This window comes from Oryctolagus cuniculus, chromosome 6 (assembly GCF_964237555.1).
Source record: "Oryctolagus cuniculus chromosome 6, mOryCun1.1, whole genome shotgun sequence".
NCBI lineage: Eukaryota > Metazoa > Chordata > Mammalia > Lagomorpha > Leporidae > Oryctolagus > Oryctolagus cuniculus.
This window is the reverse complement of record NC_091437.1, coordinates 21,200,401-21,227,884: the sequence shown is the minus strand read 5'-3', so window position 1 is coordinate 21,227,884 and position 27,484 is coordinate 21,200,401. Positions and strand designations below refer to the sequence as shown.

The window sequence follows — 27,484 nt, the reverse complement described above, 5'->3', positions numbered from 1 at the left end:
TTTACATTTTTATGTGGTAAAATATACATTCTATAATTTACCACTTTAAACACTGTAAGTGTACAGTTCAGTGGCATTACGTACATTCACATTGCTGTGCAGCTCTCACCACCATCCAGCTGCAGAGCCTTGTCAGCATCCCAAACAGAAGCTACTTGAAATACTCTTTTCCCATTCTTTCCTTCCCCCAATCCCTGGTAACCACTCTTCCACTTTGTCTCTGTTAATTTGAGTATTTTAGGTACCTCATATATGTAAAATAATATAGTATATGTCTTTTTTGTGACTTGCCTGTGTCACTTGGCATAGTGCTTTCTAGGTTCACCAATGTTGCGGTATTAAAATTTCTTTTCCTTTAATATTCCACTGTGTGCCTGAGTATATACTAAATTGGGTTTATCCTTTCATCCAGTGACGAATCCCTGGGTTGCTTCCACCTCTTGTCTGTTGTGAATATTGCTGCCATGAAAATAGATGTGCTAACATGTTTTTGAGTACTTGCTTTTAGTTGTTTTGTGTATATGTCCAGATGTGAAATCACTGGATCCTATGGTAATACTGACCTTTTTTTTTTTTTTTTTTTTAAGATTTATTTATTTGAGAGGCCAAGTTACAGACAGAGAGGGGGAGAGAGAGAGCTTCCATCTGCTGGATCACTCTCAGATGGCTACCGTGACCAGAGCTGGACTCATCCAAAGCCAGGAGCTTCATCTGGGTTTTCCATGTGGTTGTAGGGGCCTAAGCACTTAGGCCATTTGGAAAATGAACCAGTGGATGGAAGACTTCTCTCTATCTCTCTGCCTCTGCCTCTGTGTAACTCTGATTTTCAAGTAAAATAAATAAAGCTTTTAAAAAAAAGGGGGGGGGGGGAGCAGCCGGGACGCTAACCATCACCCATATGGGATGTCAGTGCCACAAGTAGAGTTACTATGCCATAGCACCGGCCCTGATACTGACCCTGTTTAACATTTTGTTTTATTTGTGCTCTTTGGACATTTGTTTTTATATTCTAATAGAATTGGTCATATAAAGAAACAAAAAAACCTAGGCAAAAATATTAAAAGAATATTTAAACTTATTATAAAATGCTTTTAGACTTATACACAACTTGCACATATACCCTTCATCCAAGTTTTCCTAACATTATCATATGTAATCTTAGTACAGTTATTGAAACCAGGAAATTTGCATTGACACAGTGTTATTAATAGATCTACAGAGCTTCAAATCTTGGGGCTGTTGCAGTGGTGTAGCAGGTAAAGCCACTGCCTGCAATGCTGGTGTCCCATATGGGTGCTGGTTTGTGTCCCAGCTGCTTCACTTCTTATCATGATCTAGCTCCCTGCCAATGGCCTGGGAAGGCAGATGATGGTCCTAGTGTTTGGGCCTCTGCCACCTCTGTGGGAGACCTGAATGAAGCTCCTCGCTTCAGCCTGGCCCAGTGCTGGCTGTTGCAGCCATCTGGGGGAGTGAACCAGCAGATAGAACATCTCTTTCTCAGTCTCTACCTCTCCTTCTGTAACTCTGTCTTTCAAATAAATAAAATAAATCTTTAAAAAAAATTATTTATTTTGAAAGTCAGAGTTACAGAGAGAGGTAGAGTCAGAGAGAGAAGTCTTCCATCCGCTGGTTTACTCTCCAGATGGCCGCAACGGCCGGAGCTTCACCAATCTGAAGCCAGGAGCCAGGAGCTTCCTCTGGGTCTCCCACATGGGTGCAGGGGCCGAAGCACTTGGGCCATCTTCTACTGCTTTCCCAGGCCATGACAGAGAGTTGGATCTGAAGAGGAGCAGTTGGGATTAGAACTGGTGCACATATGGGATGTTGGCGTTTCAGACTAGGGCTTTAACCCGCTGTGCCACAGTGCTGGCCCCATAAATAAATTTTTAAAAAAACCCAGAATTTCAGATCTTGTCAGTTATCTTTCCAGTGCCTTTATTTCTGGTACAGGATACAGTCCAGGGTCATATATTGAATTGAATTTATTTTTCATGTCTTCTTATTCTTTTCCAGTTCGTCAGTCTTATTTGTCTTTCATGAGCCTGATAATTCTGAAGAGTACTGGTTTTCTATAGTTGTACTGGTTTTATATATTTATATATATACATAAATTATATCTTTTTTAAGATTTATATAAAAGTTTATTTGAGAGGTAGTATTACAGTGAGAAGGAGAGACAGAGAGAAAGGTTTTTCATCCCCTGTTTCATTCTCCAGATGGCCACAGTGGCCAGAGCTCGGCTGGTCCAAAACCAGGAGCTTCCTCCAGGTCCCCCATGTGGTGCAGGGGCCCAAGGACTTGAATCATCTTGCACTGATTGCCCAGGCCGTAGCAAGGAGGTGGATCAGAAGAATAGCCAAGACACGAACTGATGCCTATATGGGATGCTGGCATGATAGACAGAGGCTTAACCTACTGCACCACAGTGCCGGCCCCTGGTCATACATTTTTTAGAATGTTCTTTAATTTGAATTTTTTTTTTAATTTATTGAAAGGCAGAGTTACAGAGAGGAAGAGAAAGAGAGAGGGATCTTCCATCTGCTGGTACACTCCCCAGATGGCCACAATGGCTGAAGCTGTGCTGATCTGAAGCAAGGAGCCAGGAGCTTCTTCTGAGTCTCCCATGTGGGTACAGGGGCCCAGGGAATTGGGCCACCTTATACTGCTGTCCCAGGCTAAAGCAGAGAGCTGGATCAGAAGTGGAGCAGCTGGGACTTGAACCAGTGCCCATATGGGATGCCAGCATTGCAGGCATGGCTTGACCCACTACAGCACAGCACTGGCCCCTCTTAATTTGAATTTGTCTACAGTTTTTTTTTTTTTTTTTTTTGTAATTGCTCTGCAAGGTTTCTTTAGTGTAGATCTATTATTTTTCCATTTTATATATATATATATATACATATATATATCTTGTGAGGTGATACTTTCAGACACTGCAGAGATCTCGTTTCTCACTATACTTTCTACTACTTTTATTTTTTTAAAGATTTATTTATTTGAAAGGCAGAGTTACAGAGAGGGAGGGAGGGAGGGAGAGAGAGAGATCAGTCTTCCATCCACTAGTCCACTGCCAGATGGCCACAACAGCCAGAGCTGGGCCAATCTGAAGCCAGGAGCAGGAGCTTCCTCTGGGTCTCCCACATGGGTGCAGGGGCCTGAGGAATTGGGCCATTTTCTACTGCTTTCCCAGGCCACAGCAGAGAGCTGAATTGAAAGAGGAGCAACTGGAACTTGAGCTGGTGCCCATATGGTATGCCAGCAACTGCAGGTGGCAGTTTTACCCACTACCATGCACAGTGCTGGTCCCTCTACTATGAGTTTTAACACTCATCAGTGGTTCCTGCCTGCAGCAGTAGTTTTGTGGCATTTGCTTAGTGGTAAATTTCTATTTTAATCATTCCTTTTATGCTTAATGTTTGAAATTGTGTTGAAGAAAGACCAGTTCGGGGCTGGCTCCATGGCGCAATAGTTAATCCTCCACCTGCGGTGGTGCCGGTTCTAGTCCTGGCTGCCCCTCTTCTAATCCAGCTCTCTGCTATGGCCTGGGAAAGCACTAGAAGATGGCCCAGTGCTTGGGCCCCGGCACCGGTATGGGAGACCCAGAAGAAGCTCCAGGCTCCTGGCTTTGGATCTGCGCCGCTGTGGCCGTTTCAGCCATCTGGGGAGTGAACCAACAGAAGGAACACCTTTCTCTCTGTTTATCCCTCTCACTGTCTGTAATTCTACCTCTCAAATAAAGAAATAAAATCTTTAAAAAAAAAAAAAAAAAAAGAAAAAGACCAGTTCTTCTCCCCGACTCTGTACTGTGGGTTATAATCCTGCACTGTAATTATGTGTTTTGTTTAAATTGTCCCAACTTTGGCTATTAAGAACTCCTTAGGAGTTTTTGTAACTTTTTTTTTTTTTTGTATCCTTTCAGCACCTTCCCATCAAGTTTTTTAGTGCTAAAAAACATCTGATGCTACACAGTGCTTTAGCTTCGTCTTATATCTTCCCTCCCCAATCTTAGGATCATCCATTTTTCCTCATTCCCTTTATTGGAGAATGCTATTTAGAAATCTAGTTTTGGGCAGTCGATGTGCTCACTTCTACCAAGATGTCAGTGTTTCTAGGCTTTAAGAATAAAATGTTTTGAGGCCTGCGCTGCGGCTCACTAGGCTAATCCTCCGCCTGTGGCACCGGTACCCCGGTTCTAGTCCTGGTTGAGGCACTGGATTCTGTCCCCGTTGCTCCTCTTCCAGTCCAGCTCTCTGCTGTGCCCGGGAAGGCAGTGGAGGATGGCCCAAGTCCTTGGGCCCTGCACCCGCATGGGAGACCAGAAGGAAGCACCTGGCTCCTGGCTTTGGATTGGCGCAGTGTGCTGGCTGTAGTGGCCATTTAGGGGGTGAACCAACGGAAGGAAGACCTTTGTCTTTGTCTCTCTCTCTCACTAAGTCTGCCTGTCCAAAAAAAAAAAAAAAAAAAAAAAGAATAAAATGTTTTTAATGACTTCCTTCTCTAAAGATTCTGTTCTCTTTCCATCCTTTATTTATAATATAGTTTTCTGGTTGTGATTAATATGTGTTTTGCTTTTTTACTCCTCAGTTACTTTACTAAAAATTATTTAATTGAAAGGTAAAAAGACAAAGAGGGAGTTAGAGACAGACAAGGATTTCCCATCTGCTGGTTCACTACTCCCCCAAATGCCTGCAACAGCCAGGACTGGCCAGGATGAAACTGGGAGCCAGGAACTCAGTCCAGGTGTTCTCCATGAGTGGCAGTGACCCAACTACGTGAGCCGCCACTGCTGCATCTCAGGGTGTGCGTTAGCAGGACACTGGAATTGGAATTGGAACTGCGACTTGAAGCCAGGCACTCTTGATACTGGATGCTGGTTTCACAAGTAATCTCTTAAATTCTATGCCCAGTGCCCACCCCAGCTTGGCAATTTCTTGGTTGGGTGCCAGACATTGTGAATTTTACCCTGAATCTTGAGTATTTTTCTCTTCTTATAAATATTTGTGAGCTTTGTTCTGAGGATGCAGTTACTTGCCTTGCCCCCAATTGCTTTTTTTTTTTATCATTAGACATTTTATGAGTGGATAGTGGTATTTTTCAGTAGCTAAAATGAAGGTGCTTTTCAATGTTAGTTTAATAATTTTTATTAATTTCTTGATCTTTAAGTTAATATGTAGTTTCTACAAATAAGCCCTTCTTCTTTTGAGATGTTTCTTGCGATAGAGTCCTAAAAGACTCTATCTTTAAAAAAATGCAGAGCAAGGGGCCAGTGCTGTGGTGTAAAGCCACCACCTACAATCCCGGCATCCCATATGGGCGCTGGTTCGAGTCCTGGCTGCTCCACTTCCGGTTCAACTCTGCTTTGGCTTGGGAAAGCAGTAGAAGATGGCCCAAGACCTTGGGTCCCTGCACCCACGTGGGAGACCCAGAAGAAGCTCTTGGCTCTTGGCTTCAGATTGGCACAGCTCCAGCTGTTGCAGCCAATTGGGGAGTGAACCAGCGAATGAAGACCTCTCTCTCTCTCTGCCTGTCCTTCTCTATCTAACTCTGACTTTCAAATAAGTAAATATTTTTGAAAAAATACAGAGCAAATTAATGATTTAAAATCTTAAACAGGAAACTGAGAAGAAAATAATTCCCTAAGTGGTAATATTTTATAAAGACCGTACTATTAACTATAGTGTATAATTTTTACATATATTTAGAAATGTCTTAAACTAATTTGTTTCTGTTGTTAGTATATCTGATGCATGTGTTGGAGCATTTAAATATGTTGTTTGAGGCAACAAAACTTAGTGAAGAAAGTTGATACAGGCATTTCCTAGATAGCCCATGACGTGGAACAGAATAAAAATCATTGTATTACATCTCTATCCCAGGGGAAGAAATATCGGGCTCTGATATCAGTGGTTCAGGGGAGGAGGATGATGAAGAGGGTGAGGTTGGAGAAGATGGAGAGAAAAGGAAAAAAAGAAGGGGTAAGTCTTCCTTATATCTGTTCCTAGAGCAGTGGAGTGCATGCCATTTATTTTGCCATTTTTGTTATGTTAGCATTTAGAATGGAAGATGTTTCCATAACTTTGCATTTGTTTTTTCCTATACCAATCTTCTGTTTATAACTGACTCAAATATCATTTGTTCTGGTTTTTTGCTTTTCAGAATTTAGAATACAAAACTCTATAATTAATGGATACACCATTTAAAAATGTTATGAAAAGTTTTCTTTTTTTTTTTTTTTTTTTGACAGGCAGAGTGGACAGTGAGAGAGAGACAGAGAGAAAGGTCTTCCTTTTTGCCGTTGGTTCACCCTCCAATGGCCGCCGCGGCCGGCGCACCGCGCTGATCTGATGGCAGGAGCCAGGTACTTACCCTGGTCTCCCATGGGGTGCAGGGCCCAAGGACTTGGGCCATCCTCCACTGCACTCCCTGGCTACAGCAGAGAGCTGGCCTGGAAGAGGGGCAACCAGGACAGAATCTGACGCCCCAACCGGGACTAGAACCCGATGTGCCGGCGCCGCAAGGTGGAGGATTAGCCTAGTGAGCTGCGGCGCCGGCCGAAAAGTTTTAATTTTATCTAGAGGCTTTTAACTCTGTTAGGAATTCAGTGAATTTTTTAAATAATATATATGAGGATTTGATTTTTGAATTATTTTTCTTTATAAAATCTACTGTCAAATCCACAATGTGGTGGGGGCATTTGTTACCAAGTTGAATGAAGATTGTGTTGTCATAAGGATTTAGATAGTATACGGAAGAGTCGGACATACCATAATGGCCTACATTTCAAACTTTTTACTCTAAATATTTCTCTCTTCCATTAATGTGGATCATTGTTTTCAAGCTGGTGCATATTTGCTTGTCTTATTAAAATTATCTTGCTGAAAATAAATCCATTATTGCTTAATAAGGACTCTCAAATTTAAGAACTGTTAAGATTCAAGTTTCAAACAACAAGAAAAGCATGGTTTAGGGGTGTTGGCCAAATCCAGCTCACCAACTGTTTTTGTAAATAAAATTTTATAAAAACAGCCATGCTTCTTTGTTTACATATGGTCTGTAGCTGCTTTCACATGAAATCCTATGGCCTGCAAAGTCTAAAACACTATCTGTCCTTTTGTATAAAATGTTTGTCAGCCCCTGGTTTAGAGAAATGAGTTTTTGTTTATACCTGGCTTTTTTCAGAGTACATTATTTTTATCAAAATTAAGCAGAACATAGATTGGTTAAAACTTTTTTTAAATATAAAAAATGGCCACTGTTTAACATGTTGAAATATTTATATACATTTCTTCTGTGCTTACAAATTTAAATTTTTCAGTGAGTCTTTTCAAAGTTTGTTGTCAAACCTTAAACAAATAATTATATTTGATAGTTCTGTATTTTGGTGGGAGACAGCAAAATTGGAAATGGACCAGCCTGTCTGTAATGAAGGGTGATTTATCATTCCTGTAATTTTGTATGTGGCTCCATTCCTTTAACTTATCAACTTAAATAGTTTAAGTAGACTTAAGTGTTTTCAATGACTTATTTATTTTTTATTCTTGTCATTTCTACTCCGGATTTATTATGTTTTAGGTGAGTAAAGGGGTTTGCCTATGGTAGACGCTCAAAGGAATAGAGTTTTTAATTCCCCCAGTAAGGTTTGCGAAATAGAGACTAATGGATAGACTACCACGAATGGTTTTAAGAGAAAGTAAGTTTTGGTTGTTGAAAACAAAGCTTGATTGTCTTTGAAAATTCTTTCTCTGGAACTGAAATTTTCCCTGTATATGTGTTCATTTTCTTGTTTCCTCTTTCTTTGGTTCCCGTTGGGCTCATTTCTTTGTCTTCCAGGCAGTAGCAGCAGCAGTAGTTCAGACTCCACATGTTCTGTCATAGAGAAACCTCTGGATAAGTTCTTGCCTAGTGAGTGGTAGCTCTTAAATACTCTAACAGAGCTTTGGCTTTGCCATAACCCATGGGCTTCATTGAGAAATGCTGCACCGCTCCTGTCATTCCTTGAAGAAAACATGTTGGACTTCTCTGTAGAACAAAGCATGCGATGCTCCCCTCCCTCCTTCATTGCTTTCAGTTAACCGTGATTGTTAAACATGTGCTTTAGCTTATGTTTGAGACAATGGAAGAGAGATTCATGCTTTTGCAATTGAGATAATGTAACGAGAGCTAGTAAGCTGTACAAGAGAATGATTCGGGTTTTTTTTTTTTATGTTTCATGATACATTTCTAATCCTGGTCAGTATAAGGGACATGCAATAAGAAAGCCTGCATTTGGAAAAGTACAGATTGCATTTGGAAGTACACCTGTATGCATTATAGCATGTCATACAGTTAACATACAGTTTATACCTTGATGTTCTATTCTTAGCAGTAGTTTAAGATTGAAGTCTCTTAAATAAAGAAAAATGTAAAGATTGAAGCAGGTTCAGAGAAATTGAATGGCATTTTACTTCAAATGAACACATATTCCTATTTCTAAATCACCTGATAGATTTAAAGACATTTTCTGTGATGTGATTGGAGAATTTAGAACCACATGAAAACATTTATGTTGCATCTATCTTGACTTATTCCAAACTCAAAGAATTTCCTTGAACCTTAATTAAGTTGAAAAGTATTAATTTTATCTATATTTTATTTCCAGAAAAAAAGAGAAATGAAGTTTTTTGTACTAGCTTGCAGCTTACTGTCTTTTAAAGCATTATCTGTATACTTGCCCTTTCCAAACTAATAAAAATAATTGCTTATTGTTTTAGCTTTTTAGAGGAAGAATTCCAAGAATATTGGAAGTATATTTTCTCTATTGACAATTTTTAAGCAAGTTACCAAGATAATTTCAGAGGATAGTTTTATAAATATATGAAATTGCTTTAGAAACCATTGTGGAAGTATAATTTTGTATTCTAACCTGTGAAATAGAAGAAAATGTCTGAGTAGGAGGCATTTTAATTTAATTTTTTAAAAGCTTACCTTAATTCTTAAAGAATAGTTAAATAAAAGTATGCTAAGAGTTGTAGTTTATTCAAGTTTTAACTGCAGTTTGCTTACCTAGCACTTGACATTTTTTTTGTTGTAATGTGAGTGTATCAGTGAAGTGGAGAGATGATTGTCCCAGCATGTGGTTGCTGTGTGTAACTTGTATGTACCCTCCCTTTACAAAATATGAATGGCCTTTGTTTAGGTGTCTGTTGCTTGAATCATCAGTTGGCATCTACTTCTATAGAATTATTACAGTTATCCTTAATAATTTACCGATAGATTGAATGTAAGCATCTTACTGCACAGGTGTACTTCATTTTATTTAGAAAATTGCTTGTAAGTCGAATTAGATAATTAAATATATTGGGAGTACTGGCTGTCTTTAAAAATTCTTTCTTAAATCCTTTTTAAACCAAATATTTAGTGCAAATCACCATAATCTGTTTAGTTGGTTCAAATTTTTGTGTTGGATTTTCTTAAAGTGGGGAACACCTGTAATATGGATCTTTATACTAGAAGAAACATTGAATTGGGAAAACTTGGAAGTGAACAATGTGAATTTTGCTTTTTTAATTTACCTTTTTTTAAAATTGGTTTAATTTTCTGCTTTGTCCTTTTTAAATAATTTCCCAGGTCTTAACAAATTCCCAATTCTATGTCTACCATCAGCATAACCATGTGGTGCTGAACAATTACATTTGCAGGAGTTTGGGAATGAACGTGAGCTCTTGAGATTGATTTGAGTTGTGAAATTAGACTAAATTAATCTTGTTCTTGCTTAAATCACATCTCTCATTGTGTTGAAAATGCTTTCTTTTTACTTGAGCTTTATTTCAGTTTTGATAATGTTTTGATTTATTTCTATACTTATACTATAAATGAATGCTATTATACATTTTTCTTTGTTTTATGAAAGAAATAATGTTTTCCTTTTTTCCTCCTCATCTCTGTGCGTTCGCTTCCTGTCTGCGATTTGCTTACTACTTCTTATTGCAAGATCAAGCAGGTTGGTGTGATTGATTTGCACTCCACGTGGTACAATTATTTTTCCTATAAAGACCTTTGTTATTCGAATACATTATATTTTTAAAATTTAATACTTTTTTTACAAGGTAAGTATCCATCTTTTATATTTTAAAAAATCTTTTGGTGTCAGCTTTTTTTTTTTTTAAGAAAAAGCTTCCTTTATTCATAAATTCTTAAAGCTGTATTAAACCAGATTTTGGCAGTACAAATGTAAATGATTTCATAGTCAAACATTTTCTCTGAAAGTCAGGAGTCAGATGCCTGATATCCTGTGCCCGTGGTGCTCCTGCGATAAAAGTCCCATTCATTCACCCTGTATTCCCTGAGTTTCTTCCCTTGTCCTTTCCTTGGCCAGTTGACCTTCACAGTTTTATTAGAGCACGTGGCCATGGACAGTTAAAATGTCACTAGTTCTGTTTGACTCAATTAAAGGTTCTTTACACCATTAACTTTTTAATCGTTTACTTGAAATTTTTCACTGATTTTTTTTGTCATGCAGAATTAAAAAATATTTAATGAAAGTGGCTTTTAACTTTTGCAACATTTTTAAATGCCTGGTTTGAAGAGTTGGTGCATATTGACATTTAGTTAAAATATTATTTGGGAAGCAGTACAGTGATTTGCCAAACTGATGCTTGCCTAGAGTAATATATTACTTAAACTAATCCTAGAAGCATTTGTGTGATCGTTATGAAACTGTTATAAGAGGGTGGTAAGATTTTTACTCCTAAAGCATCAGTTTGAAAAAATTACCTGAATGGTTTTGAGTTACTAAACTGAATTACCTAGTATTAAATCATCAATAGCCATGTGGTTTTGTACTTCTGCATTAAAAATCTTTTTGTTTTACTGTCTCCTAATGGGTTTTGAAACTTCTTAACTATTAACAAAGCAATTAGAAGCCTAAAAATTCTTGTTTGTATAGTTGATCTGTTAATTTTCTCTATACCATTAATATATATGTCAAAATATATATATTATTTTTGCCTTAACATTTTCTTTAAATACTTATCTGAAACAAAAAGGAAGTTACAGTTTTTTAAATGCATGCACTTATTATATACCTAAGCATATACTGTCCTCCCTTAAATTTCTAAGAAATAGTAATACTGATGGGAAATCCTGTCTAGGAATTCCTTTGGGAATAGGAATTAAATTATTTTTAAAAAAAGTTTTTTTGACTGTATCAGATTTGATACAAGTGACTGTGCCAAACAAACCAACAGAATCAGGTCTACATCCTGGCTTTTGGAATGCAATGAATCACACCATACCAGAGCATGAATTTGGATCAGTGCTTTTATTTACTTTTATTTAATTTGTTTTATGGCTTAGATTTGCTTTGGACTTAACAGCTCTGTAGAGATGAAGGGTAGTGGATTTTTTAGACTATATTTTTGTCCTAAAGAGTTAAAGCCTTTGAGTCATTCTTTATCTCATGATTCCTGAAAGAATCTATTCAGATATGTATCTCCATCATAATTATTTTTCAGTTCTTTTTCCTTGCTAGCAGGAGGAATTGGAGTTTGAGTGGAGACATTAACAGTTTATAAACTCTGCTGGTATATCTCTTCTTCTATGGTCCTTTGGGAAAGAAATTAAAAATGACAGATTTCAGGAGAGCCTCAGACCAATTCCATGAAAGGTTTGGGTTTCTGAGGGAATGTCTGTTTCTAAGAAATTGTGTTACTAGAAATGAATGGTCTTTGATTCTGTTTTCAGAACTAGCTTAATAAGCCAGTTTTCATTTTCTCTTGAGTTTCAGAATTTTGAAATTCATCAATAAACTTTCATCCATCCACCAATTAAATATGTATAAAACACTCTGATAGACATTATAATCCAAATAATCCATGGGAGCTGTATTCCGGGTTTTTTATTTAGCAGTGTTTCTACTGATATTTGGCACTTAGCATATTTTTTAAAAGATTATGTATTTATTTGAAATACAGAGTTACTGAGAGGCAGAGGCAGAGAGAGAAGCCATCCACTGGTTCACTCCACAGTGGTTGGAACTGGGCTGATCCAAAGCCAGAAGCCTGTAGCTTCTGGATCTCCCACACAGGTACAGGGACCCAAGTTGGGCCATCCTCTCCTGCCTTTCCAGGCCGTAGCTGAGAGCTGGATTAGAAGTGGACCAGCTGAGACTCAAACCAGTACCCATATGGGATGCCAGCACTGCAGGCGGCAGCTTTACCCACAGTGCCGGTCCCAGTACTTAGCATATTTAGTCTGACTTAGGGAAGACTTAGGATCCTGAGTTGGCATAAGAACAAGCTATTTTAGTTATTCGTTTAGATTATGATGATCTAGCATGACAGCTTACCCCCTGTGAGTTACCTGGTCATTGCTATGTAACTGTTGTATAATTAGTGTAGAATTTCTTTTTTTTTATATTTATTAAATAAAGTACTTTTTAAGTAATTTTATTAAATAAAAACTTTAGAAAACTCTGAAAAATAAAAACTGTTTCATATGAATTCTGTCTGATATTTTTATCTGTGCATTTTATACTTTTATATAACTTTGACTTATATACTTTATGTGGTTTTGGGGAAGATATTTTGAGAAGCTGCTTGATTTTGTGCTTGGTTATCAGGAAAAAGTAATTGAAGAATCATTTTGATTTTTTTAATGTTGGGGAACAAAAATTTTTTGTTTGACTTTTCTGTTTATCTTTATTTCCCTTTTGTTTCTGCTCATCTATTTTGCTTCTCTTTCTCATACTTTTCTTCTTAGTTATCATGGCACAATTGGATAATAGTTTGAATGTAGCAATGAGTTAAAAAGTTATTGTAAAAACATAACAAATAGAAATGAAGGGTATTATTGGTTTGATTTCTTTAAAATGCTGATATTTGATTTTGTGTTTCTGAGGAGTATAGGCACTTCTAAACTGAAGATAATTTATAAGTCTAAAACAGTGACTAATTTAGTGATTGTTGCAATTGAATGACTCAAATAGGTAAAAAGAAAGTTTCCCCAGATAAGATGGTTGAAATGCAAGCAAAAATTGATGAGGAGAGAAAAGCACTTGAAACAAAGCTTGATATGGAAGAAGAAGAAAGAAACAAGGCTAGAGCTGAATTAGAAAAACGGGAAAAAGATCTTCTTAAAGCCCAGTGAGTATTATTAAATTGAGATGGGTTTGTGATCTAAATTTCTAGTGTTTTTCATAGGATATATAAGCAGGAAAATTTAATAGTAATGAAAAGCTTTATTTTTTATCTCCAGTGTTACTGTTTTAGATAGAAGATCCTATTGTATGTGATATATTTCTAAGATTAGCTCTGTTTTCATTATTTCATCTCTGTGTGGGAGTAAAAAAAAAAAATCTGTGAATTTGAATTATGGATTGAGTCCTGAATTAATACTACCCAGTGGTATAATTTGTTAGAGATGTTAAATAATTATATTTCTGTTTTGAAATTGTGATTCAAATTCTTGTTAAATTTTTGGAAATGAAATCAGGAGAACAGTGTACAATACTGAATATAAAGGATTCTCATTTAAAAAAAAAGATTTATTATTTTTCAAAGTCAGAATTAGAGACACACAGAGATCAATCTTCCATCTGCTGATTCACTCCCCAGATAGCCACCAAGGCCAGCACTGGGCCAGTCTGAAGCCAGGATCCAGGAGCCTCATCTGAGTCTCTCTTGTGGATGGCAGAGGCTCAAACACATGGGCCATCTTCTGTTGCTTTTCCCAGGCCATTAGCAGGTACCTGGATTAGAAGCAGAGCAACCATGATACCAACTGGTGCCCATTTGGGATGCCAGTGTCACAGGTGGCGCTGTTACTATGCCGCAGTGATGGCCCCTAAAATACTCTGATTTTATTCAACAGACAAGAGCATCAGTCTTTGCTGGAAAAATTATCTGCACTGGAGAAGAAGGTCATTGTTGGTGGTGTTGATTTGTTGGCCAAAGCTGAAGAACAAGAAAAACTTCTTGAAGAATCTAATATGGAGCTGGAAGAAAGGAGGAAAAGAGCAGAGCAACTTCGCAAAGAACTCGAGGAGAAAGAGGTGATGTGACTTTGTGTTCTTAGTTCAATACTTTACCTAAGTTATTTAACTTCTTAAATAAAAAGCTAAATAGTTATTTTCTTAATGAAATTTTAAAGCAGAATTATAGATTGCTTTGAAGTTAGTAATTGCTGAGCATATGATTTGTAAAAAAACTGAATTTGTGATTTAACAAAAAAATTTGTGAAGATTACCAATTTTTGCCATAGCAAGAACGCTTGGATATTGAAGAAAAATATACCAGTTTGCAAGAAGAAGCACAGGGAAAGACCAAGAAATTAAAGAAAGTGTGGACAATGCTGATGGCTGCAAAGTCGGAGGTCAGTCTCTTAGAAATTACTTATGGGGCAGTTGTTTATCCTAGAGGCTGAGATACCTCATCCCACATCAGAGTGCCCGGGTTGATTCCAGCTCAAGCTCCTGACTCCAGCTTCCTGCGAATGCTAACCCTGAGAGGCAGAAGTCATGACTTCAGTAGTTGGGTACCTGCCACTCATGTGAGAAACCTGGATTTAATCCCAGGCTGCCTGCTCCTGCGCACCCCAGTCCTGGCTGTTGCAGGCGTCTGGGGAGTGATCCCGGGGATGAGAGAATGCACTCTCTTCTGTGTGTCTGTCTGTCCTTCTCTCTCTGCCTATCTGCCTCTCAAATAAAGGCGAGAAACATTACCTTCAAGTAAAATTCTGAATTTTTAAAAAGGAGTCCCTTTTTTAAAAAAATTTATTTTGTGCTGGCATTTAGTAAAGTGGGTTAAGCCACTGCCTGTGATGTCAGTGTCTCATATGGATGCTGGTTCAAATTCTGGCTGCTCCCCTTCTGATCCAGCTCCCTGCTAATGTGCCTGGGAAAGCATCAGAGGATGACACAAGTACTTAAGTCCCTGCACCCACATGGAAGGCCCAGATGAAGTTCCTGGCTTAGGCCTGAGCCAGTCCCAGCTGTTATAGCCATTTGGAGAGTGAACCAGCATATGGAAGATTGTCTCTCTGTCTCTCCAACTCTGTCTTCCAGATAAATAAATAAATATGATTAAAGAGAGATTTATTTATTTATGTGAAAGACAGTTTAAAAAGATAGATCTTCCATCCACTGGTTCATTCCCCAGGTGGCTGCAATGGCTAGGGCTAGGCCAAGCTGAAGCAAGGAATCAGGAACTCCATCTGGGTTTCCCACATGGGTATTGGATCCAACATTTGGGCCATCTTCCACTGCTTTCCCAAGTACATTAGCAGGGAATTGGATTGGAAGTGGAGCAACCAGGACCCAAGCCGGCACTCATATGGTATTCCAGCATTGCTGCTGGTAGCCTTAACCCTCTCTGCCACAATGCCACCCCAGAAGTTTTGTTGAGTAAAAATTCTTAAGTAGGGACAGGTGTTGTAGTGTGACCAGGTTAAGCCACCAACTGCTATGCTGGCATCCTGCATGGGTGCTGATTTGAATCCCAGATGCTCAACTTCTTGTCCAGCTCCCTGCTAATGGCCTAGGAAAAGCAGCAGAACATGGCCCAAATGCTGGAGACCCTGCCACCCAGGTGGGAGACCCAAATGAAGCTCCTGGATTCCACCTGGTTCATCCCTGGCTGTTGTGGTTGCTTGGGGAGTCAACCAGTGAGTAGAAGCCCTCTCTGTGTCTCTCCTTTTATTGTTAACTCTGACTTTCAAATAAATATATAAATAAATCTTAAAAAAAAAGTGTGTAAGTAAGTTTAATATGTGCTTCTGATTTTAATGAAATAAAATTTTTCCTTTATGTTTAATTTTTAATTGTAACTATTAAACTAATTTTAGCTTTTAAACTTTTGCTCCTTAACTAATAATATGAATAGATGGAGGTAGTGTCATTCTACCCATATTTTTTTTTAAAGATTTTATTTATTTGTTTGTTTATTTGAAAGGCCAAGTTAGAGAGAGAGAGAGTGAGTGAGAGAGAGAGAGAGAGAGAGAGAGATATCTTCCATGTACCTCTTCACTTCCCAAATGACTACAACGGCCGGGGTTGGGCCAGGCTGAAGTCAGGAGCCAGAAGCTTTAACCAGGTCTCCCATATGGGTACAAGGACCCAAGCACTTGGGCCATCCTCTGCTGCTTTCCCAGGTGCCTTAGTAGGAAGCTGGATCAGAAGTGGAGCAGCTGGGACTCGAAATGGTGCCCATGTGGGATGCTGGCTGTTGCGCCACAGCGCCAGCCCCATTTTCTATCCATAATTTTGTATAAGAACTGGGTAAGGTCTCACAAGGCCTCTTGAATCAGTTTCCTCGGTCATGTGTAACTATTTTGTGTTTAACATCTTGCTTATTAATAATATTTCCATGAATTTTCTGGTAGATGGCTGATCTTCAGCAAGAACATCAGAGGGAAATAGAAGGCCTATTGGAGAATATCCGGCAACTAAGCCGAGAGCTTCGACTTCAGATGCTTATTATTGATAATTTTATACCTCAGGATTATCAGGTATGTGAAAAGTTCTCTCACCTAGATGGTTACTAGGGGTTGACTGGGGCTAAGAAACAAGCAAATTTAATTTCTAAGGTCATTGATGGTAAATATTTACACTTCATTATTGCCCCTAAATTTTACAGAATGAGTGCCATCGAGCTTTATTTTAGTTGTTAATTTTTTTAATATGGAACTCTCTCTGAGTGTCTAAGTATCCAAATAGGAATTTCTCAGCTCTTTGGAGGAACTCAGGTTTGTGTCAGTTTAGACTTAAGGTGTAAGTCCTATTCATATTAATTCAAATCCTTTATCATGTAAGTAGGATAAATAAAACCCTTGTGCTATTTCTCCCTGCTTATGGAGACTAGTTCTTGTTGTTTTTTTAAGATTTCTTTTATTTATTTATTTATAAAGATTTATTTATTCGAGAGAGCTACACAGAGAGAGGAGAGGCAGAGAGGGAAAGAGAGACAGAGAGAGGTCTTCTATCCACTGGTTCACTCCCCAATTGGCTGCAATGGCCAGAGCTGCACCGATCTGAAGCCAGGAACCAGGAGCTGCTTCCAGGTCTCCCACACACGTCCAGGGACCCAAGGACTTGGGCCATCTTCTACTGCTTTCCCAGGCCATAGCAGAGAGCTGGATCAGAAGTGGAGTAGCTGGGACTCGAACTGGCACTCTGATAGGGGACGCAGGCGATCCTAAGAGGTGACTTAGCCCACTATGCCATAGCACCTGCCCTGAGACTTAGCTTTAAAAAAAAAAAAAAAAAGATTAATTAATTAATTTGAAAGGCAGAGTCACAGAGAGAGAGAGAGAGAGAGAGCGAGAGTTTCTATCTGTTGGTTTACTCCCCAAATGGTTGCAATGGCCAGGGGTGGGCCAGGCTGCAACCAGGAGCCAGGAGCTTCATCCAGGTCTTCCACGTGCGTACAGGGACCCAAGTACTCGGGCTATCTTCCACTACTTTCCAAGGTGCATTAGCACGGAATTGGATTGGAAGTGGAGTGGCCAGGATTTGAACTAGCACCCATATGGGATGCTGGCGTTGATGTCAGCACTCCAACCCACTGTGCCACAGTGCTGGCCCCTAAGACTTAACATTTTTAAAAGAATTTATATATGGGGAGGGGGCAAGGTTGTGTGCTCCCATCCACTGATTAACTTCAAAGATGCCTGCAATGACTGGGGTCTGGACAAGGGCCAAAGCTGGAAACCAGGAGCACAAGCAGGTTTTCCAATTGCAGGAACCAAATTACTTGAGCCTCTTCCGCAGCCCCTCAGGGTCTGTACCAGCAGGAAGCTGGAGTGATGAGCCAGAGTTGAGAATTGAACACAAGTGCGCCAGAGTAGAACGTGGGCATCTCACCTGCTAGGCAAAATGCCCATTCCAAGATTTAACTGTCATCATTTACATTATTAAAAGTACTATGAATATTTTTCAATATTTTAAGTGTTATTAAGCATTAAATATAGGCTGGTTTTGACTCTTTTTAAAGGAAATGATTGAAAATTATGTCCATTGGAATGAAGACATTGGAGAATGGCAGTTGGTGAGTGTTGCACCTTTCATGAGGTACTGCTGAAGTCCTTCCTCTGCTAGGAGTTGTGCTGGCTACCATGGGGAGGGAGAAGTTCCAGAGTGTGAGTCAGATAAGAATCCAGTATGTGGATGGGATGTTGTTCTAATTGACCATAACACAGAGAGCAGGCAGGAGTCCATGCCTTATGTGGGCTGAATGGTTTTGGGTCCTTTTCTGTCTTACTAGTGTAACTTCAGTGTATCTCGCAGTAATTTACCTAGATTATAGTATTGATTACTAATTATGACATTTCTCTCCCTTCTGTTTTTCTTTTTTTGAGAAATGTGTTGCCTACACAGGGAATAACATGAGGAAGCAAACTCCAGTACCTGATAAAAAGGAGAAAGATGTAAGATTACTTTAAAAAAAAAATACAGTTGCTTCTTTATAGAAATGGATCCTTAAATTGTGTTATTAGCCTGGTATCTATTAATAGGCTGTATTTGAAAATGACTAATGTTTTGGAAATAGTTGCTCTATGATTGGGTAATTATTAGTCCTGTCAATCATAATGGGAAACTTACCATTTCTACCAGAAGACTAACAGAAAGTCCTTCTTTGGAGTTCTCCTTTCACCACCTTTCCAGGCAATGGGGCTGTGGTTAGAAAGTACAATGAGTCTTTCTTTTCAAAATTAGTTCTGATCCTGGGTCACCAAGATGAGGGAGTAGCTTTAGGGAAAATGGCAACACTTTTTCTCTACCTTTAAGGAAGTTATAGTGTGTCAGGGCTTCTTATTCACCAAACTTTTGTTGAATACATTTTTTAAAGATTTATTTATTGTATTTGAAAGTCTGAGTTACAGCGAGAAACAGAGAGAGAGAGATCAATCTTGCATCCACCAATTCACTCTCCAAATGGCTACAATGACCAGGTCTGAGATAGACTGAAGCCAGGAGCCAGCAGTTTTCTCTGGGCCTCCCACGTGGGTGCAGGGTGCAAGCACTTAGACCATCCTCCATTGCCTTCCCAGGCACACCAGCAGGGAGCTGTATTGGAAGTGGAACACTCAGAACTCGAACTGGTGCTCATGTGGGATGCTGGCCCTGTAGACAGTGGCTTAACCCACTGTACCACAGCATTGGCCCCAGTTTTTACGATTTATTTACCTGAAGGGCAGAGTGGCAGGATGAGAGATGGGAGACAGAGAGAATCTTCCATTTGCTGGTTCACTCCCCAAATGCCTGCAACAGCTGTGGCTAGACTAGGCAGAAGCCAGCAGCCTGGAACTGCATCTGGGTCTTCCACCTGGATGGCATGGGCATTAGCAGGGAGCTGGATTAGAAGTGCTGAGTATCCAAGGCTCAACCAAAGTACTCCAACATGGAAAGCAGATGTCCTGTTGCACCACAATTCCCATCCATATTGAACATTTTATAGATATTGGGACTTGAAGATGTCTTTAGATATTTGTTTGCTTTTGTTTTCTATGTTGTTTTTTAGAAATGTTTTCAGTATTTAAAGTTTGCCCCCAAATCTGATTTAACTCTGCTGTGAGAGTGCTTTGTTTCTTTCTTTCCTTCAGCCCTTCGAAGTGGACCTTTCCCATGTGTATCTTGCCTATACTGAGGAGAGTCTGCGTCAGTCTTTGATGAAATTAGAAAGGCCACGGACTTCAAAGGGTAAAGCAAGGCCAAAGACGGGGAGAAGGTAAGGATTGTTCTTAAATTCCATGCAGTGAATACATTGAGATAGTCTAATTAGATACATTTAAAGAAAGGTAAAATATACTTATTTAGCCTGAGAAATATTTTTGCTGATGTATTAAAAATCAAATTTCTTATAAAATTACAATTTGAGTGAAAAATTTGAATACTCCTGAGTTGTAAAATTTATTTTTAATCTATTCTGTTCTTCCCAGATGTATAATGGATCACCTGTTTGCTTATTTAATTCCCAAATTCTATTTTTTTTAAAAAGATTTACTTATTTATTTGATAGGCAGAGTTACAGAGAAGCAGAGGCAGAGAGATAGAGAGGGAAAGACAGAGAGGTTTTCCATCTACTGGTTCATTCCCCAGATGGCCACAACGGCTGGAGCTATGTCAGTTCAAAGCCAGTAGCCTGGGGCTTCTTCTGGTCTCCCACATGGGTGCAGGGACCCAAGGACTTGGACCATCTCTTACTGCTTTCCCTGGCCATAGCAGGGAGCTGGATTGGAAGTGGAGCACCTGGGACTTGAACTGGCACCCATATGGGATGCTAGCACTATAGGCGGCAGCTTTAACAGCTGCTCCACGGCACCGGCCCCCAATTCCTGAATTCTTACATCTTCTAGTGAAATGCTGGTTAGTTTTTTTTTTTTTTTTTTTTTTTCAGATAAAATAGATTTTTTTTTTAATCTTTTATTTAATGAATATAAATTTCCAAAGTACGACTCATGGGTTACAATGGCTTTCCCCCCCATACCGTCCCTTCCACCCACCACCCTCCCCTTTCCCACTCCCTCTCCCCTTCCATTCACATCAAGATTCATTTTCGATTATCTTAGTATACAGAAGATCAGCTTAGTATACCTTAAGTAAGGATTTCAACAGTTTGTTCCCACACAGAAACATAAAGTGAAAAATAATAGATGATTTTTTTTTAAATGATGATGAAATCAGATCAGACCTATTGTCATGTTTAATCCCAGTGAGAGTCAAGTTGGGAATTGATAATTTCTTTTTTTTTTTTTTTTTTTTTTTTACAGAAGATCAGTTTAGTGTACATTAAGTAAAGATTTCAATCGTTTGCACCCCCATATAAACACAAAGTGAAATATACTGTTTGAGTACTCGTTATAGCATTAAGCCTCAGTGTACAGCACATTAAGGACAGAGATCCTACATGAGGAGTAAGTGCACAGTGACTCCTGTTGTTGACTTTACAAATTGACACTCCTGTTTATGGCATCAGTAATCTCCCTATGCACCAGTCATGAGTTTCCAAGGCTATGGAAGCCCCTTGAGTTCTCCGACTCTTATCTTGTTTAGACAAGGTCATAGTCAAAGTGGAGGTTCTCTCCTCCCTTCAGAGAAAGGCACCTCCCTCTTTGAAGACCTGTTCTTTCCACTGGGATCTCACTCACAGAGATCTTTTTGCCAGAGTGTCTTGGCTTTCCATGCCTGAAATACTCTCATGGGCTTTTCAGCCAGATCCAAGTGCCTTCAGGGCTGATTCTGAGGCCAGAGTGCTATTTAGGACATCCGCCATTCTATGAGTCTGCTGAGTATCTCACTTCCCATGTTGGATCACTCTCCCCTTTATTTATTCTATCGGTTAGTGTTAGCAGATACTAGACTTGTTTATGTGCTCCCTTTGACTCTTAGTCCTTTCATTATGATCAATTGCTGGTTAGTTTTTCTCGTTAGACTCCAACATATTGTGCTATTTTGAATAGCTTTCCTATCATAAGCATTCCCCAAGAACTTTGATTTTTTTGAATGACCAGTGAAGGGAAGCTTCTCTGGCTGTCTTTCCTGCTCTTTTGGGTGCAACTCTGACTGTTGGGTGGTATCTATATATCATCACATAAGCCCACGGAAATCAGAATGTGGGAGTTCTGGGCTAGAGCTTTATTTCTTGTTTCCCTTCCCTTCACTGAGGGGTATTCAGCATATTCCATGTGATTCTAAGACTTGAAATTCCTGAAATGTTAGAAAATGACGAGCTGGGGCCAGCGCTGTGGCGTAGCTTCCCCATATGGGTGCTGCTTCGAGTCCCAGCTGCTCCGCTTCTGATCCAGATCTCTACTATGGCCTGGGAAAGCAGTGGAAGATGGCCCAAGTGCTTGGGCCCCTGTACCCATGTGGGAGATCCAGAAGAAGCTCCTGGCTCCTGGCTTCTGACTGGCCCAGCTCTGGCTATTGTGGCCATTTGGGGAGTGAGCCAGGAGATAGAAGACCTCTCTCTCTGCCTCTTCCTCTCTGTAACTCTGCCTTTTGAATAAATAAATAAATCTTAGAAAAAAAAAAAAACAAACCTGCTTTTTCCCTGCTTTAAGTACCTGGACTTCTAAGTTGTATGTAGGGAGAAGTTGTATATGGTCTTAATGTTTTTGTGTTACATCACCTCAAAGACATAACCTAACACTTATAATTTAGGGATAATGGCACTTGGAGTTAGTTGCATATTAAAAGTATATACATTTTTGCTGGCGCCATGGCTAACTAGGCTAATCCTCTGCCTGCGGCGCCAGCACCCCGGGTTCTAGTCCTGGTCAGGGCTCCAGATTCTGTCCCGGTTGCTCCTCTTCCAGTCCAGCTCTCTGCTGTGGCCTGGGAGTGCAGTGGAGGATGGCCCAAGTGCTTGGGCCCTGCACCCCATGGGAGACCGGGAAGAAGCACCTGGCTCCTGGCTTCGGATCAGCACCGGCCGCGGTGACCATTGCGGGGGGTGAACCAACAGAAAAGGAAGACCTTTCTCTCTGTCTCTCCCTCTCACTGTCCATTCTGCCTGTCAAAAAGTATACACATTTTTATGTTCTTTAGCATTTAGGTGAGAGGTTACAAACTTTCATACATACATATGAAAGTATTTGCCACAAGAGATAATCAAGGGATTCACCTGAATATTTGGCAACCACACAGCTCACTTGGCCTGGTCACATGGTGTAGAAAGTGGAAACTATCGTCTGCCCGTCCCTTCACAGCTCTGGCATGGTGGAGTGGGGTGGCAGCCTCTTGTCCCTCCTCAAGGTGACCTTCCCTAGCCTGCTCAGTGTCAGACGCTGACCTGTTTCTGGGCTCCGGCCACGCTGTGTGTCTGCTACAGGATGTGTCTGTGTTTCCACCTTCTAAGAAAGCGTTTGTGCTGTCCTTTTCTCTTCTCCAAACAGAAAACGTTCTGCAAAGCCTGAAACTGTGATTGACTCTTTGCTACAGTAAATGTTATAGACTTGAAGTTACAATAAAAATTAATGATATTCTCATGGCTGGACAAAATCTTTAATTAAAACATTGAAGACGTCTGTGTAATTTCAAATAATGGAAGCTGTAAATCATGACGTAAGACTGGAAATAATTTACTTAATAACGTTTAGTCTGTATATATTAAGTTAATATGACATACTGAAATTGTACAACTGGTGATTGTTCAAATTGTCACACTCCTCTTCAGTTGTATTGTGTAGGGAGCCTGGAGGAGCTTTTTGTGCTATATAGATTGGCGGTTTAGATGTATGTATAAATCTGCTAGTGATTTACTCAACTTACGTATATTTAAATACCAGAATTTCAAAATAGTAAAAAAGTGTGTCCTGTTTTGCACATGGGAAGTAGCAGATTGAATTGTCCTGTGTTGTGCTGTTAGATGTGAATGTTGGGGTGCATAGCTGAGAAATGATTCTGTCCTCACACTCTCCTGCCCAGCCTGCTTCAGTAAGTCCTAGTGTTTATACTAATGTTCGTTGCATCTTAAGTGTAAGATGATTGGTCTTAGTGGTCTTCCGTAGAAAATTTTATGATTCATCAGTCAATCTTTGAAAGCATACTTTTTTTTAAAGGTGAAGCTGTGTTTCATCTGGACTTTTTTTCACTTTGAATTCAAGTGTACTTCCTTTGTTGCTCTTGTTTCATGTTCCCTTAAAACACGGAATTGTACCTAAGTACAGGTGGTACAGAAAGCTAGGAAGCTGAAGTACTGGCCACTTGTGTGTGTTTGGACATGTGTTTTCTAAAGGTTCACTTTGAAGTGTGGCCTATGGGTGCTTGGCTTTGCTTGATTCCAGATTTTGGTGGGAATGATTCTGTGTCTTCCAATTTAGAAGGGTTTGCATTTTCCAGAAAAAATCATTCAAGGAAAAAAAAATCATCTTTTAATCTTTTAAAACACCATGTTTGGGTTTTGTTCTTATTTTATAACAATAAAATTTTCTTCGAATTTCCTATGTTGGTTAACCCACTTAAACCATATTCCTTTAAAAATACAAATTATGTGTTATAGTAATTTGTAATAGATAGAATTACTTGTTCTTTGATTGAATGCTTTAAAACATTTTTATGTTTTTTGAAAGCTAAGCTACTACTCCTGAACCACTTAAAGTATCTTTTGTGGGTTTTTAAGTTACATAATCAGGGATGGGCAGAGTGGTACAGTGGGTTAAACCATGGATGGGGATGACTCCACCCGTATCAGAGTGCTGATTTGATTCCTGACTCCTGTGCTTCTGACCCACCTTCCTGCTGATGCATCCCTGAGGCAGCGAGTGGTGGCGTAAGTGCGGGAGACCTGGATGGAGTTCCTGGATGTGGGCTTTGTCCTGCCCAGGCCTGGCTGTTACGGGCATTTGGGGGATGAACCAGTGGATGAAAGATTCCTCTCTCTTTCTCTCTCTCTCTCTTTGCCTGCTTCTGCCTTTAAAATAAATACACTTTAAAATTATGTAATCAGTTTTGAAATACATTGGTTGCAAGTTTTAAACCTCTCAAATTAGTATTTATTAGCTATTATCGGTTTGGTTAAATATTGGTTTGCAATTTCTAATGGGCACATAGTGTGGAGATGAGTGAAAGTGGAAGATGGTGAGGTGGTGGTAAAAATGTGTCCATAAGTTTAAAGTGCATTCCGGAAGTGGAATATTAACTGGCCTGTGCATGGTGAGTATTTCCTAGGTCCTGAGAATTCATTTCGCTGGTGGCATTTTCTTTGTGGGTGTAAGATAGCTAGCTGATAACTGCTCCGTGGGACCCTTCTTTGATACTGCAAAAACTTGAGGTGAACATGTGTCTTGTAAGAGTTTTTGGGACAGTATATCTTGACAAATGTTACATGTTTTGGTAATGCATCTGTAAGTGTTAGTAATTACAGAAATCTTAATTTTTAAGATCAATGCTGCTTCTTTTTAACCATTAGCAATTCAGGTAGAAAACGAATAACTTTTGAATTATTTTAGAACATTATAGAAATTTAAGCTATTCTGTTACATATTTTTTCTGTTTTACCCCAACACAGTAAGGAAAACACATCTATGAAAAGTCAAAATACTGAGAAATTTTTGAAGCAGGCTGCGTTATCATTTGAGCATTTGTGTTAGGACAATGCTTACATCAGATGAATACTAAATATTCATCCTGAGAGATAGGAAACTGACCATGAAAGCCAGCCTTGGATATGGAATGAAAATATGGGCAGTGACTTGGAGCTGTTCATTTAACTCCGGCTCTAGGAGTTCTGTGGTTTCTTCACGTTTACTGTGCCTTTGTCCACAGATGAAGTATTTTGTAACTTCAGTGTTAATTTCGTGAATGAATATAGATGAACAAACCTGCTCCTTATGTGAAATAAATATGCAGATTTAAAATGAAATGAGTGGCACATATATATAAATAAGTTTTTGAATGAGTATTCTCTTTTCCATTTAATTTAAGAAGTAATATTTATTTATTAAAAGGAGCTTTGGTCAAATGTTAGGGTTTATAGTATATTCTTTAATAACCCTGTAATTATATATAAAAATAGGTAGTGTTTTAAAATATAATCATATTCCTTGTTTTTGTTCAGATTCTTGTAAATATAAGATTAATCAAGGGCGTAGGGATCTGCGTCTGCACGTTTGTTCTGTAAATAGAATCCGCTCAACAAGCTGTGTTATTTACCTTCTGGAAAAAGGGTGATTTCTTTCTGCATCAAGAAGTTTAAGGATGTGCTAGCAGAGAGAGGAGTGCTACTTTGTCTGCAGTGTGCTTTAAAAATTATTATGGTTTCGGGACTTTTTTTGTTGTTTGCTCGTTTTTGTTTTTGTTTTTTTTAGTTTGCTTCTAATCTTTCCCCTTAGCTCGCCTGAAGGAAAGTCCATGTCTTTGCATCAGGGCCATGAATTAAGGAATGGGACAGTTTACATTTAAGAAGGCCAGTGTCTTCCCAGTTTCCTCACATGTACATTTGTTTTCATTTTTAATTATCTTTGTTTCTAAAATACTAGAAAAAAACATAGGTCTTCCTCGTGCCTTTGAACTTACACTGTATTCTGACTTAAATCATTGATAATTTCAGTAGCATTACTACAATGCTGTATATTGGCTAGAATTACAAATTGAACAATGAGTTTGTTGCATTGATTTTGAAAGCCACACTTGCATTTTATTTTATGTATAATTTGTATTTGTTCAAATTGTATTATATCAGTATTGTATGTTTACAAGCAGCATGGTTAAATAAGAAATAAAAATCTTTTACCAAGTGCCTATAGTAGTGGTCTTTTATGAACACTTGTGTTTATTTCCAACCTGAGGTTAATGAGCAGGTTCTTTGCATTTGTACTCTAAAGGTCATGTGGTTAAAGAGAACTGTGTGTTTCCCACCCAGAAATTCTTAATGTGTGGGAGTTTTAAACAGAAGTCATCGAGAAATAGACATTTGGGAGAGAGATTTTTAAATATACTTCTCACTGATTTAAGTTTATTTTTCCACTGAGAATATTCAAGTTTTATTTTCCTTTGCATTAGGTTTTTGAGAACAGAGACCAGTTCTCCAGTCATACCTTAAAGAAACATGTGCAAAATGTAGCCCACTGAAAGGTGAGATGAAACATGGCTTAGTGGTCACGAAACCATGATCTCATTCGACAACTCTTCACAAGCTGGAACAATCTCCACAACAATAGCATTGCTTGGATTATTGTTACTCGTACATTATTCTGATGAACATTGATTACCAGGCACTGTGCTAGGCTGCTTTAAGAAATGCAAAGTTGGGGTGGTGCCATGGCGCACTAGGTTAATCCTCCACCTGTGGCACCAGCATCCCATAAGGGCACCCAGTTCTAGTCCTGGTTGCTCCTCTTCCAGTCCAGCTCTCTGCTGTGGCCCAGGATGGCAGTGGAGGATGGCCCAGGTGTTTGGGTCCCTGCACCCGCGTGGGAGACCAGGAAGAAGCACCTGGCTCCTGGCTTTGGATTGGTGTAGCTCCAGCTGTTGCGGCCATTTGGGGGATGAACCATAGGATGGAAGACCTTTTTCTCTGTCTCTCTCTCTCTCTCACTGTCTGCAACTCTACCTGTCAAATAAATAAAAATTTTAAAAAAAATTGCAAAGTTGGGCATTTGTGGACAGTCTCAAAGGACTTTTTTTTTTAATATTGTATTTATTTATTTGAGAGGTAGAGTTACAGAGAGAGGGAGAGACAGAGAGAAAGGTCTTCCATCTGCATGTTCACTCTCCAAATGGCTGCAATAGCTGGAGCTGATCCTAAGCTGGGAATCAGGAGCTTTTTCCAAGTCTCCCACGCAGGTGCAGGGGCCCAAGCACTTGGACTATCTTCTACTGCTTTCCCAGGCAATAGCAGAGAGCTGGATTGGAAGAGGATCAGCCATGACTAGAACTGGCACCTATTTGGGATGCTGGCACTGCAGGCAGAGGCTTAGCCCAAAGGACTCCCCTCAAAGGACTTTTTAAAAAAAAAAATACAGCTTTTGGGGCCAGCACTGTGGCGTAGCTGGTAAAGCCACTGTCTGC

The 27,484-nt window shown here is 39.3% G+C and overlaps 1 protein-coding gene across 4 annotated transcripts in view; it reads left to right on the top strand.

Annotated features, from left to right (window-relative positions):
- Positions 1 to 26,215, top strand: part of KIF3A (kinesin family member 3A) — a 63,375-nt gene extending 37,160 nt beyond the window's left edge. The window contains exons 9-19 of one of the 4 annotated variants that reach the window (XM_070076090.1): positions 5,877 to 5,975; positions 7,831 to 7,902; positions 9,971 to 9,979; positions 12,965 to 13,121; positions 13,849 to 14,029; positions 14,239 to 14,349; positions 16,357 to 16,482; positions 17,967 to 18,020; positions 18,331 to 18,399; positions 19,576 to 19,700; positions 22,870 to 26,215. In XM_070076090.1, the coding sequence (XP_069932191.1) occupies positions 5,877 to 5,975; positions 7,831 to 7,902; positions 9,971 to 9,979; positions 12,965 to 13,121; positions 13,849 to 14,029; positions 14,239 to 14,349; positions 16,357 to 16,482; positions 17,967 to 18,020; positions 18,331 to 18,399; positions 19,576 to 19,700; positions 22,870 to 22,918 (1,052 nt within the window). In that variant the 3' untranslated portion in view covers positions 22,919 to 26,215. The remainder of the gene's footprint in view (positions 1 to 5,876; positions 5,976 to 7,830; positions 7,903 to 9,970; positions 9,980 to 12,964; positions 13,122 to 13,848; positions 14,030 to 14,238; positions 14,350 to 16,356; positions 16,483 to 17,966; positions 18,021 to 18,330; positions 18,400 to 19,575; positions 19,701 to 22,869) is intronic. The other 3 variants (XM_070076092.1, XM_070076091.1, XM_070076093.1) reach the window with 3 other exon arrangements.
- The last annotated feature ends 1,269 nt before the right edge of the window (positions 26,216 to 27,484 follow it).